The following is a 13,904-nucleotide window of genomic DNA, read 5'->3' as shown; positions in this document are numbered from 1 at the left end:
TCTGCCTGCTGCCCCCCCTGCTTGTGCTCTCTATCTCTCTGTCAAATAAATAAATAAAATCTTTAAAAAATTATTATTTTTATCAATTCTAAAATAGGTAAAGTGATCAAGCTTATGTTTCCTTAGTCAGAAGGCTAATAGCGTCCCAGACAGTAGCATACTAAATGCTTACATGTGAAAAAGACTAATGTTATTGTTTGTGTTTGGAAGCACAAACTTCTATTTTCATCTCTCTTCTATTTGATTACTTTGAAGCAGTGTATTGCTATTTCAATTGGGCAATCTGGAAACTTCATTAGACTAAGAAGGGTTCTCTTATTACTCTTTAATATGATATATATGATACATACCTTTTCCCTATGTTACTCCATAAATGTTGGATCTCATTCCTTTTCCCAGAATATTTTACTTTTTACCTGTCACTGAATGTACATTGAGTAAGGATAAAAGAAAAAAATATATACTTAATATAAAGTATATAAACTTTTATATTTCTAAGATATGCTGGGCTTTCAGTACCTTCTGTGTTTTTAGCTCTAGCACAGTTTTGTGTGTATTATTCATTCCCCCCCAGATAGAAATTTTGCCTTTTACATTTATTTTATAACCATGTGAATTTTTTTCATTTTTGTTAGTTTCCCCTTAATAACCACTTATATGTGCTTTAATTTTGGTCTACCTCTTATGACATTTGCTTTTGTGACATGAACAATTTTCTGTAAACTTCATTTTTCCATGTACTTCAACTTTCATAGCTGTAGAAAAAAGTTCTGTAGGACTACACTTAATAGAGTTTTGTTATTTTCCTACTAATTTACTTCTCTTTTTATAATGAGATGTCATAAATTTTGAAAAAAATGGTATATTTTATAGCCCAAAGGACTCAGAAATTCTTCCACCTTTATGAACATTTCAACTTTTCCCAGAAATTTGTTGATTCCATTTTCTTAGAATAATCTCCTGTGTTTGTGATTTAAAAACTATTGACGTCTCAGGGGCCTGGGTGGCTCAGTCAGTTAAGGGTCAGACTCCTGATTTCAGCTCAAATCATGATCTCAGGGTTGTGAGATCAAGTCCCAGGTCAGGTTCCGTACTCAGCATGGAGTCTGTTTGAGATTCTCTCCCTCTTCCTCTGTCCCAATCCCCCCATCCCCCACTCTACACTCTAAAATAAATAAATAAATCTTTAAAAGAAAACACTATTGGCATCTCATTTATGAAATAATAGCTCATCTTGGAGTTATTTGCACCTTGTTTTCAGAGAATGGTAGGTTTCAAATTGTCTTTAATTTGCTTCTCTTCAATTTACCTAGAATTGTAATGTCATATATCTTCTCTGATCATGTCCATGAATATGTCCACACACTTTGTGTGTATTTGCTTTTGACTTCACTGATTTATACTTTCTAATTTTCTTTTTTTCTAATTTTCTTTCTTTTATTTCTTTTTCTTATGTTCAGTTAGCCAACATATAATACATCATTAGTTTTTGATGTAGTGTTCAATGATTTATTAGTTGCGTATAACACCCAGTGCTCATCACAACACATGCCCTCCTTAATACCCATCACTCGGTTACCCCAACCCCCTACCCCCTCCCTTCTGTAAGCCTCAGTTTGCTTCCTGGAGTCCAGAGTGGACTTAATACTATAGTGAAATTAATTTGCTGTGGCTTCTTAATCCAATAAGTAATGCTATTTACACATTTCAAAGATGATAAATGTCAAATATACGATTCTAAAACATAACAATTTTGCCACATCTATGTTTCTGAGACACTTCCTCAAACCATAATGTGGTACTTGGGCCCCATAATCTCTAACTTTATATAGTAACAATAGGACAATATGTATTCGTTAGAAAGACACTTGGAAGTCATCTCATTGTTAAGAGGAAGCAGGGTGCTAAATTTCTTACTTCTCTGAAACATGTTTTCTTTTGTATAAAAGAGGAGCAATTTTTATTTTCCAGAGTTTTTGTGAGGATTAAATGAAACAATATATACAAAGTAGCTGACATATCACAGGTTTTCAATAAATAGTACCTATTTTTATTATATTCAGGTAAGCATCCTTTTCATGACTGTATGTATGGTAGATATACGTTTTGTGTAACTCTCCATTCTGAGAACAATTGCCTCTCCCTGCCATATAGGAGACATATAACAGCTTTGTAGCTGTCCTACAGGTATGTGCAGCTTGGAAAGAAGAGGGGGTAGATGACATTTTTAAGATGAAAGCACTGAGACTACAGAGGCCCTATAAGGACAGTTTGATAGAGTTTTACTTTGTTCTTCTTATTTGGCTAAATGGTACTATCAGCTTCTGGGACTTTTCCTCAAGAAAATATGAGTCACTTTTATGATTTAGGCAAGTCCATCTAAAATAGCATTCTCCTTTTAATGAAAGAAGAAATGGAACTTATTAAATAAAATGAACTTGTATGATGTTTGATAATAGTTTCATGATAATGCCAACAAGACAGAACCAAAACTCATCGCTGTATTAAATGAGGTTTTGCAATGAGCACTTCTTAATATTTTCTTCCACATGTTTCAAAATCTTTCCTGATTCCATTATAAATACATTAAATTATGTTTCAATAATTCTCAGAAATAATAACATTTGACAATATTTTAAAATTTAATTGCCAGCTTGGCCTAAAAGATTACCAAGTAAAATTTTATTTTGTTCATTTCTGAAACTAACTATTGATTCCCAAGTTTCCATTTAAAGACAGGACAAATAGAGTAGGCTGGGAAGATGGCAGAGGAAGAGGATCCTAAGCTTACCTCCTCCACGGATACAATTAGATGACACTCATGTCCGTGTAAATAACCCGGAAAATGACCCAAAGACCGACAGATCAAACTCCACAACTAAAGGTAAAGAAGAAGCCACATCAGAGAGGGTACAAAGGGCAACAGCGTCCCCAACAGTGGGGAACAAACAAACTGGTAGTCCATGGAGTGGGGGAGGAAGCTGAAGGCACAGAGAAGGGGGAGAAACAGACTATCACACCAGGGAGCCTGCATGGGGAAGATGAATCCCCATAACACTTTGCTTTGAAAGTGAGAAGGACCACATTTCATGAGTTCTTACAACTAGCAGGTTTAAAAACCTGGAATTTTAAAAATCAGTGGGCTCAGCTCTGGGAGAGCCCAGAGGGCAAGCGGAAACTGAGTCCCCATCCTTAGAGTACAGGACAAACGGCCCTGGCAGATACAGCACAGAAGCAGCAGTTTGAAAAATGCCTGGGACATATAAGCGGGAGAGTAGTTTACTCATTTCGGAGAGTGTCTAGAAGGGGCAGGATCACAGGAGGACCAGTCCAGGAACAAAGGAGCTGGCAGGCACTATCTCCCTCCCCCACCCCTCAGCATAAACACACTGCTACCTGTGGGAATCAGCACAGTGTCAGAATTTACTACCTAATTGCTTATACCAAGCCCCACCACTCCGGGCTTCAGCGGAACTGCCCTTTTCAGTCACCCTTGCCTAAGTACCCCTGCAGCAGTTCCCTTCCCCTAGAAGACCAGCACAAACCTTGCCAACACCCCTGGCCAGGACACTTTGTGGATCCACGCAGGCCAGCCCCAATCCCAGCAACTGCAGTGGCAGGTCTCATTTTGCAAGCAGACTGGCGGGCACCATGCTAAAACTGTGTGCCCCACACCAGCCCGGACCCAGGAGTGGCAGCATGTCCCTGCCAACACACTCATGAGCCTGTCCGAAGTAGTGCCACAAGCCTGGCAGGATGCAAATAGCTCCCTCAGGGGCCAGCACCACTTCACATTGTCTACTGCCTTGGGGTGAGGGAAAGAGAACCACACACTAGACCAGATAGATTTAAGAGATATATTCAGAACATTCCATCCTCAAACAACAGAAGACACATTCTTTTCAAGATCACACAGAGAACATTCTCCAGAATAGATCATATATTAGGCCATAAAATAAGTCTCAACAAATTCAAAAAGATTGAAGTCATACCATGCATCTTTTCTGACCCCAATGCTATGAAACTAGAACTTTTTTCCAGAAAAAGTCTGGAAACAGCACAAAAACACGGAGTTTAAATAACATGCTCAATGAATGAGTCAACCGAAAAATCGAAGAAATAAAAAATTACATGGAGCAAAACGAAAGTGAAAACACAATGGTCCCAAATCTTTGAGATACCCCAAAAGCAGTTCTAAGAGGGAAGTTTACAGTAATATAGGCCTACCTCAAGGAGCAAAAAAATCTCAAATAAACAACCTAACCTGACACCTAAAGGAGCTAGAAAAAGGACAAACAAAACCCCAAACTAGTAGAAGGAAGGAAATAATAAAGATCAGAGCAGAAATATATGATATAGAAACTAAAAAAACAATAGAACAGATCAATGAAATCAGGAGCTGGTTCTTTGAAAAGATCAAGGAAATTGAAAAAACTTTAATCAGACTCACAAAAAAAGAAAAAAAAAGAAAGAGAGAGAGACAGAGGAGTCAAATAAAATCAGAAATGAAAGAGGAGAAATAACAAGCGACACCACAGAAATACAAAGGATTGTAACAGAATATTATGAAAAATTATATGCCAACAAATTGGACAATCTAGAAGAAATGGGAAAATTTGTAGAGACATATAATCTACCAAAACTAATGCAGAAATAGCAAATTTGAACAGACTGATTATCAGCAATGACATTGAATTAGTAATAAAAAAACTCCCAACAAACAAAAGTCCAGGACCAGATGGCTTCACAGATGAATTCCATGAAACATTTAAAAAAAAGTTACTACCTATTCTCAAACTTTTCCAAAGAATAGAAGAGGAAGAAAAACTTCAAATTCATTCTATGAGACCAGCATTACCCTAATACCAAAACCAGATAAAGACACTACCAAAAAAGAGAACTATAGTCCAATATCTCTGAAGAACATAGACATAAAAATCCTCACCAAAATATTAGGTAAACCAAACCCAACAATACATTAAAAAAATCATTCAGCACTACCAAGTGCGATTCATTCCCAGGCTGCAAGGGTGGTTCAATATTCACAAATCAATCAACATGATACATCACATCAACAAGAGAAAGGAGAAGCAGCATATGATCATTTCAGTAGATGCAGAAAAAACATTTGACAAAGTACAAGATCCATTCATGATAAAAACCCTCGACAAAGTAGGTTTAGAGGGAACGTACTTCAACATAATAAAGGCCTTATATGAAAAACCCAAAGCTAACATCATACTCAATGAGGAAAAACTGAGAGCTTTTTTCCCTAAGGTCAGGAACAAGACAAGGATGTCCACTCTCACTATTTTTATTCAACATAGTATTGGAAGTCCCAACCACAGCAATCAGACAGAAAAAGGAATAAAAGGCAACCAAACTGGTAAGGAAGTAAACTTTCACTATTTGCAAATGACATTATACTATATATAGAAAACCTGAAAGAGTCCACCAAAAATCTAGTAGGACTGATAAATGAATTAGTAAGTTTGCAGGATACAAAATCAATGTACAGAGAAATCCACTGCATTTCTATACACTCATAATGAAGCAGCAGAAGGCAAAATTAAGAAAACAATCTCATTTATAATTGTACCAAAAATAATAAAATATAGCTAGATATAAACTTAACCAAAGAGATGAAAGATCTGTACTCTAAGAACTATGAAGCCCTGATGAAAAAATTGAAGACAACAAAACAAATGGAAAGATGTCCCATGTTCATGGAGTGGAAGAACAAATATTGTTAAAATGTCTATACTAAGCAAAGCAATATACACATTTAAGGCAATCCTCATCAAAACACTAACAATATTTTTCACAGAACTAAAACAAATAAGCCTAAAATTTGTATGGATCCACAAAAGACCCCCAAAAAGCCCAAAACAGTCTTGAGAAAGAAAAACAAAACTGGAGATATCACAATTTTGGACAAGTTATATTACAAATCTGTAACTTGCAAAAGAATGAATTGGACCACTTTCTTACACCATACACAAAAACAAACTCAAAATGGATTAAAGACCTAAATGTGAGGCCTGAAACCATAAAAACCGTAGAGGAGAACACAGGCAGTAGTTTCTCGGATATCGGTGGTAGCAACTTTTTTCTAGATACGTCTCCTGAGGCAAGAGTAACAAAAGCAAAAATAAACTATTGAGGCTACACCAAAATAAAAAGCTTCTGCACAGCAAAGGAAACAATCGACAAATCTAAACAACGACCTACTGAATGGGAGAAGATATTTGCAAATGATATATCCGATAAAGGGTCAGTATCCAAAAACATATAATTAACTTATACAATTCAGAACCAAAAAACCCCCCAAATAATCCAATTTAAAAATGGGCAGAAGACATTAACAGACATTTTTCCAAAGAATACATACAGATGGTCAACAGACACATGAAAGATGTTCAACAGCATTCATCATCAGGAAAACGCAAATCAAACCTAGAATGAGATATTACCTCACACCTGTCAGAATGGTTAAAATAAAAAACACAATAAACAACAAGTGTTGGTGAGGATGTGTAGAGAAAGGAACTCTCATTCACTGTTGGTGAGACTGCAAACTAGTGCAGATACTGTGGAAGACAGAATGGAGTTTCCTCAAAAAATTAAAAATAGAACTACACTACACTAATCATACTACTGGGTATTTAGCCAAAGAATACAAAAACACTAACTTGAAATGACATATGCACCCTATGTTTACTGCAGCATTAACTACAATAGCCAAATTATGGAAGTTGCCCATGTGTCTATTGATAGATGAATGGATAAAGAAGAGGTGGTGTGTATATATACAATGGAATATTACTCAACCATAAAAAAGAATTAAATCTTGCCATTTGCAACAACATGGATGGAGTTACAGAGTATTATGCTAAGCAAAATAAGTCAGAGAAAGACAAATACCATATGACTTCATTCATATGTGCAACTTAAGAAAAAAAATGAACAAAGGGGAAAAAAAAGAGACAAACCAAAGACAGACTCAACGACAGAGAACAATCAGATGGCTACCAGAGGAGAGGTCAGTGAGAGATGGGTGAAAAAAGTGAAGGGGATTAGGAGTACATTTATCTTGATGAGCACTGAATCATACATGGAACCGCTGAAGTACTATATTGTACACCTGAAACTAATATAACAGTGTTTGTTAACAACACTGGAATTAAAATAAATAACGAATAAAATAAAGTAAAATAAAATAAAAAGAGAGAACAAGACAGTAGGCCAATTGATAAAAAATAAATAAAGACAGGATAACTAATTTTTGATGTAGCTAAAAGAACCTTGGAACAGGAAGTAGAAAATCCAGATATGAAACCCAGATCCACTGCTTACTAACTGTAGGAATTTGAACATATCATGTAACTTCAATAAATTTCTATTTCCTCACTTCCAGAATGTCAATAAGCTTTATCTTAGTAGGGTTGTTTTAAGATTAAATGAGATAGTACTTCTTCAATAAATAGATTTCCTTCCTTTCATTTCCTCCTCTGACTCCACCGCTATTTGGTCCTGAAGGAGCTGGTTATAATCTAACTTAGAATCAGCCCTCAGAAGCTCTATGATTCTAAAGGTTTTGTAATGAGAAGTGGAATACCTGATTTTGAGGATTATCCATGGCCTTTCCTCTTCCTCTTCCTTTCTGCTCATCAGTCATTTACTATATACTAGCACACCAGAGGGCAGGCAGAAAAACAGAGAGGACACAGTAGATTGCTTATGAAATTTTGCTAAATTGATAAATTAGGAATAAATGATGTATTATCAAGTAGTTGGGTTATATTTTAAGAGGTAAATTAATATGGCCAAACTATATGACATTCTTAATAATCCCTTTAATTGGACAGAAAAGTTGCAACTGAAACTTAATGTAGTCATTTTATGAAAAAAAATTCCAAGTTTTATATTCAAAATAACGAACCAGAAAAGAATCCTGGGGGTCACTGCCAATCATTTTCCAAAGTCATCCCAGCTTTTTTTTGCTACAGGAAAAACCTACGCAGTTTTGTGCATCTCAGCAATAAAGGAAATAGAGGTTATTATCCCCTTCATGAAGAAGGCTGTGGAGCCATTGCTTCTAAAATATTTAGTCTAGTTCTGTTTGCTATAACGGCAGGAAGACATAATGAAACTGGAGGAGAGCCAGAGAAAAGAAGCCAAATTGGCAGGTGAGAGGAAGACTAGAAACACTTAAATTCTTAGAAAAGAGTCCTAGATTCTTATAATTGGAATTATCCTTAGACATCATATATACCAATTCCTTATGCTTCCAGAATATTCCTGATAAATCATAAAGAGTTTAGTTATCAAAGCCCTATTATATGCTGGACTGACTAGAATCCTTCCCTTTTTTTGCAGCCTATCTTCAAATTATCACCACAAATATATCTCATATGCATCCACTTCTCTTATACCCACTGCCATCACCCTGGCCCAAGTCATTTCTTTCTCATTTAGGCTACTATAATAGCATTCTAACTGGTCACCCTCTTCTACTCTGCTCCTCATAACCATGTTCCAATTTCCTAATCTATTGCCACCAGTGTGACTGTGAAACACAAATTAAATCCTGTCATTGGCTTACATGGAATACTCCAATAATTTTCCATCTACTTCAGGATCAAGTCCAGAGTAATAAACATCGCCCCGAAAGATTTGGCTCCTGCTTCCTTTACTAATAGCCCCTCACTTTGCTTTTCCCTTGGCTTACCAAGGTCTATCCACACTGGCTTTCTTTCAGTTCCTAAAACAGCCAAATGCTTTTCCATACAATAATAATCACCACCACCACCATTACAGCTAACATTTCTCAAGTTTTTACTATGTGATTGGCTCTGTGCTAAGTGCTTTAAGGCATTACCATGTTTAATCCTCACAAGAAACTTCATGAAGTAGTTACTATTTTTATCCGTTAACTGTTGAGAAAACAAATATTTAGAAAAATTAAAAATAATTTCTCTAAAGCAAGAGAAGTCCAAAGGTGAAAATTCTGTTATATTGCATATTCCAGGAATGTTCTTTCTCTCCACTCTTCCCTAGCTAGATCCTACCATGCTTTATGGTTACAATTCGTATGTCATTTCCTCAAAACAGACCTTTCATTTTCTGATCTAAATTTGGCACCTCTGTCTCAGTCCCTTAAACTTTTCCTCTATAGAATGTATCACAGTTTATAATTACGTATTTCTTTATGCAGTTATTTATTTAAAATCTTTCCAACCTCCAACAGACTATAAATTTCATGAAGGCAAGGATCATATAAATATAAATACAAATATCTGCTGAATAAATGATTGAAGAAAGTCATCCAAACTTTCTAAGAATGAGGTGTTGAATCACCCCATGGGAGAGTCCGAGTATTAGAAATTCTATTAAAATATTTTTGCCTACATAGAAAGCTGTCCCCTTCTGATGTCTATCCACTGATCCTAATTCTGGTCTCTTGATCAATACTAAAAAACGAGATTCTATATTCTCTTTTATAACTCTTCAAATACTTTCAGCCTAGAAAGTTAAAGACAAAGAGGACTGGCAATTAAGGTGGGATAATTCAAGATTTATTCATAAAAAAATACTATGTTAGAATGAAGAGAATGAGGGGCATTTTTTGGAATTACAGACTTTTTAGGGCACATTTACAGAAATTAATTATTTGCCTAGAGTAAATGAATGTAAGAAGTATATAGATATGAAATATAGATGGGTTGCTATACTTGGCATGCTGTATCACAAACTGGGTTCTAATCTGTATAGATCTAGAAAGAAACATTACTGGAGGAGGTTCAGTTAAAGGCAATTAAAAGACTGTACAAAAAGACTGGGAAAAGTAAAAACTAGCTATGCAATTAAAACTAACCTTACATATCCCCAAATTATAAGACTGATATCAGGAAGGGTGATCATATCTTCCCATATCTCTTATGAGTTTTGTTTTAACAGAACTCTGGATTAGATGAACTATATTTCTAAGATTTTGAAATTAATAAGATAAAATAAAAGCTGGAGATTACCAAGAGCCAAAATAAAATATTCTTTAGGCATCTTATATATTTTAATTAACTCAATATAGTCACTGAAATTTTTTTTAAAGTCTATCTCCTATCCTTAATGAGAAAGATGGAATCTCAAAGATGAAAAGGCCGTCTTGTTTGATAATATATTTGATGCTTGAAATCTCTCCACAACTTGTAGTCTAAGTGGCTGTTAGCTAACAGTAAACATCCTCAGCTCTATTAAATGACTTGGGGGGGGGTCCTTAAATCATCACTTATACTTTAAATATCTTATAACTTTGTCAGTTAAACCTCAATAAAGCTGGGGTATGATGCTTTGGATTTTGAGATTTCGATTTTGAGTTTGGATCTCTAGGTTAAATCTCAGTTCCATAATTTATTAGCTATGTAACTTTGAACAGGTTACTTACTGTGCTTCAGTTTCCTCATTTCAAAAACTGGAATAACAAAATGTGCCTTTTAAAATTGTTTGAGAATTAAACGCAATGCCACGATATTAAACATCACTTCGTATTACATCTGGCACATAGCAAATGCTCACTAAATGTTGGTTTCCCTCTAATAACAGAAATCCACTATCTGCCAAGACAGCCCATTTCTACTTTAGACAGTATTGGCACTGGGTTCTTATACTGTGTGGAACTAGTCCAACACTACTAAGTAATAACACTTAGAAGCTTAATATACGATGTTATATTAAGAAAAGATGCTCTTGGGGCACCTGTGTGGCTCAGTCGGTTAAAAGTCTGACTCTTGGTTTCGGCTTGGGTCGTGATCTCAGGGTCTTGAGATCAAGCCCCACATCTGGCTCTGGGCTCAGCACTAAGTTGGCTTCAGATTCTCTCTCCCTTTCCTTCTGCCCCTCTTGCTTATGGCTCACTCACTGTCATTCAGATAGATAGATAGATAGATAGATAGATAAACAAACAAATCTTTTTAAAAAAAGATTGGTATTTTAACTGTGGCTATTAATTCTAGTTTATATATATTTCTTAGCAATTTGTCACTCAGAAATGGCAGAATTTAATTTCTTTGAGTGACCTTAGAGAAATACCAGTTACAATTATATTTGAGAAGAAGTCTTGAATAATCTAATTGATGTCAACGTCCCACTGGAATTACCCTTCTCAGTAAAAACAAGAACAGAAAAATCATCTTTCTAGTGATTATGGATTAATTGGTACGGCAACAATCTTTTAAGACTAAATGGATTCTCTCTTTATTTTTGTTAAGAATTCATGACAAAAATAAGAGTATCAGAAACGTATTGCCATTTTATCACAAGACCAGGAAATATAATTGTCTGATTACTTGATATTGCAAAACAATTTTTTAGAAGAGTTTATTTTTATTTAAGTCATAAGAAAGGTTAGAAGGAAGAGAATTTGCTCATTTAACCTATTAAATGGTACCACTTGCTTTGTGATAACCCAGCACACTTTGTAAATAAATTCGCTTGCCTTGAATCAATGTAATTTACCACTTTATATATGTTATATGGGTTCATTTGTTAGAAAATATTTTATCTGGCTTTCCCTAGTACAGAAAATAAAATTACTTCTAACATATATGATTCAAATACAACATAAAGCTTCCTACTTCCACAGCAATGCAAATTTAAACAAATCAAACTTCTTTTGAGGAAAGAAGTTACAATATGCTTTCCAATACTTCACCTCTTAGCTTAATCTTTCAAATCTAAAGAAAAAATATTTTCAAACTTAAGAGCTTACTATTTTATGGCTTGGTAAGTTATAGATTTTTAATAATGAAAAATGTTAAGGTCAAATTTAGATTGAAATGACCAGAACTAAAATTAAAGACCAAATATTAGAAACAAGAATGTTCCTGGTATTATAGATATAATTTATATTGGACAAAAATATCAATAACTCTGTTTCCCCTCATTTCTCTTGTAGAGTAGGTTTTATTTGTCACATCACAAGTGGCTTTAAATTTGTAGGAGCTAAGAATTTTTTATTCTGAATTTTATTAAGCACAGATGATCGCTAACATGACTCCTAAACATGCTTACAGATGATGGTACAAATAAAAGAGCATAAAATAAGCTTACTGTTTCACCAATCTTTCCAATGTTTCCTTGATCTCCCACTTCTCCCTGTTAATAAATAATATAAAGCTGTAAAAATGATTATTTTTCAAACAAGATCACTCGTGACATTGCTTCCATTTTCATTTAATGTTATTAGTCAAATTCTAAAAAAAAAAAAAAGCAAAAAAAACCTCCGTTATTCAAAACTCTGTTATACTATTTCTGTGAAACATAGTCTTCTTCCTACTGTTTTCTTAAGTTATATTCTTCTATTGATGACTTTTAATCACTTTTAAAACATTTTTGCAAATAAAATTTTTTAAAAGAAGTATTTATTGAGGTGTACTCTGTAAAAGGCAGAGCAGTAGGAGCTGTGGAAGGTATTAAGAAAGAATAAAAATAAAATAAATTCTTTGCCCACAGGAATGCTCTATTTGATCCAGGACAAAAGACCTCAGAAAGCGGAGCAGAGCAGAGTACCTGCCACAGTGAAGAGCAAGGGAGCTCACAGGAGCACGCCCGCTTGGGCTGGCAGCTAGAGCTGGCTTCACTGGGGAAGTGAGGTATGCTCGGAACCTTAACCACAGTCCCTAGTCCCTACCACTCGGAAAACGCAAAGTTTTTCAAAACTCGTTTGGTAGCAAACTTAACCTAACCTGAATTTATTTGGCAGCAATGCTTTATCTGACCTGAGGGAGGCTATTTATAGTCTTGTTTGTTTTAATTAATCTGAACACCCTTATATTTCACCGCAGAAATGTTAGTGTTTCTAATTATGGTGTGTTGTCCCATAGCCTGCTGCGGTGTTAAATAAAATGTAGTATATTCACCATATTCTCTTTTGAAAATCCAAACATCAACGATTTCAAGTAATGGATTAGGAAACTATATTTGAGTTGGGCTCTGAAGAATAGGTGATATTCCACTGGTTATGACAAAGGTCCCTTTGTGGTGTTGAGGAATGGCATGAGTGAATGCTGAACAAAGACATAGACTAATGAAAGGTAGAAGATTCAGTTTAGGGTACCATGTATAGTTAATCTGACAAGAATATATGTTTTATTTATAGCAATAGGAAATTAAACCCTCGATTGCTATTTAAAAATTAGTAATTATATTGTAGGGTAGAGTAGTAAAATGTTAAGCTGCACTGAACAATTATTGTAGCCACTAATATAAATAGCTACTGAGCATTTGAAATTAGCTGGTGTGAACTGAAATGTGATGTAAGTATAAAATCCACACTAGATTTCAAAGACTTTGTAGCAAAAAAGAATATAAAATATTTCATTAATAATTTTAATATTGATCACATTGAAATAATATTTTCATATTTGGGGTTAAATAAAATATATTACTAAAATTAATCTCATTTGTCTCTTTTCATTTTTTTTACTGTGGCTCACATCTGTGATTCATATTATATACTCTATTGAACAGTGCTGATTTTAAACACTGAAACCTAATATTCATATGAGTAATCAATTTGAAATGAACTTTTAAAGACTACACAAATATTCGTTTCAATTCTTGTGTGGACTTAGATATACAGTAAAGAATGAAGCACTGTAGTAGTCTGTGAATCCTAGTTTTTGACTGACAATTCACTAGATAGCTTTTTTAGAAAATCTGTGGCAGAATAATATACAGATTATTAATTATTGTATTTCCCCCTCCTTACCCAATACCCCTTTCAAATTCCAAGGGAGATGGACTGTTTTGTGCTTCATAGTCTTAGGGGAGGTCTGTGTTAACAGGCAGAAAGCAGAAGTTGCTCCTGCTTTACTTTTCAGAGAGCCTAAAGGAAGGAGGTGAGT

General features: G+C 34.8%; 1 protein-coding gene across 1 annotated transcript in view; it reads right to left on the bottom strand.

The window, feature by feature from the left end:
- Nucleotides 1-13,904, bottom strand: part of COL24A1 (collagen type XXIV alpha 1 chain) — a 341,448-nt gene that overhangs the window by 181,748 nt on the left and 145,796 nt on the right. Inside the window, exon 23 of the mRNA XM_008690817.1 lies at nt 12,109-12,153. Coding sequence (XP_008689039.1) covers nt 12,109-12,153 — 45 coding nt within the window. The remainder of the gene's footprint in view (nt 1-12,108; nt 12,154-13,904) is intronic.

The sequence above is a fragment of the Ursus maritimus genome, unplaced genomic scaffold, assembly GCF_017311325.1.
Source record: "Ursus maritimus isolate PB19 unplaced genomic scaffold, ASM1731132v1 scaffold_12, whole genome shotgun sequence".
NCBI lineage: Eukaryota > Metazoa > Chordata > Mammalia > Carnivora > Ursidae > Ursus > Ursus maritimus.
The sequence above is the reverse complement of the archived record's forward strand: the minus strand, read 5'-3'. Positions and strand labels throughout refer to the sequence as shown.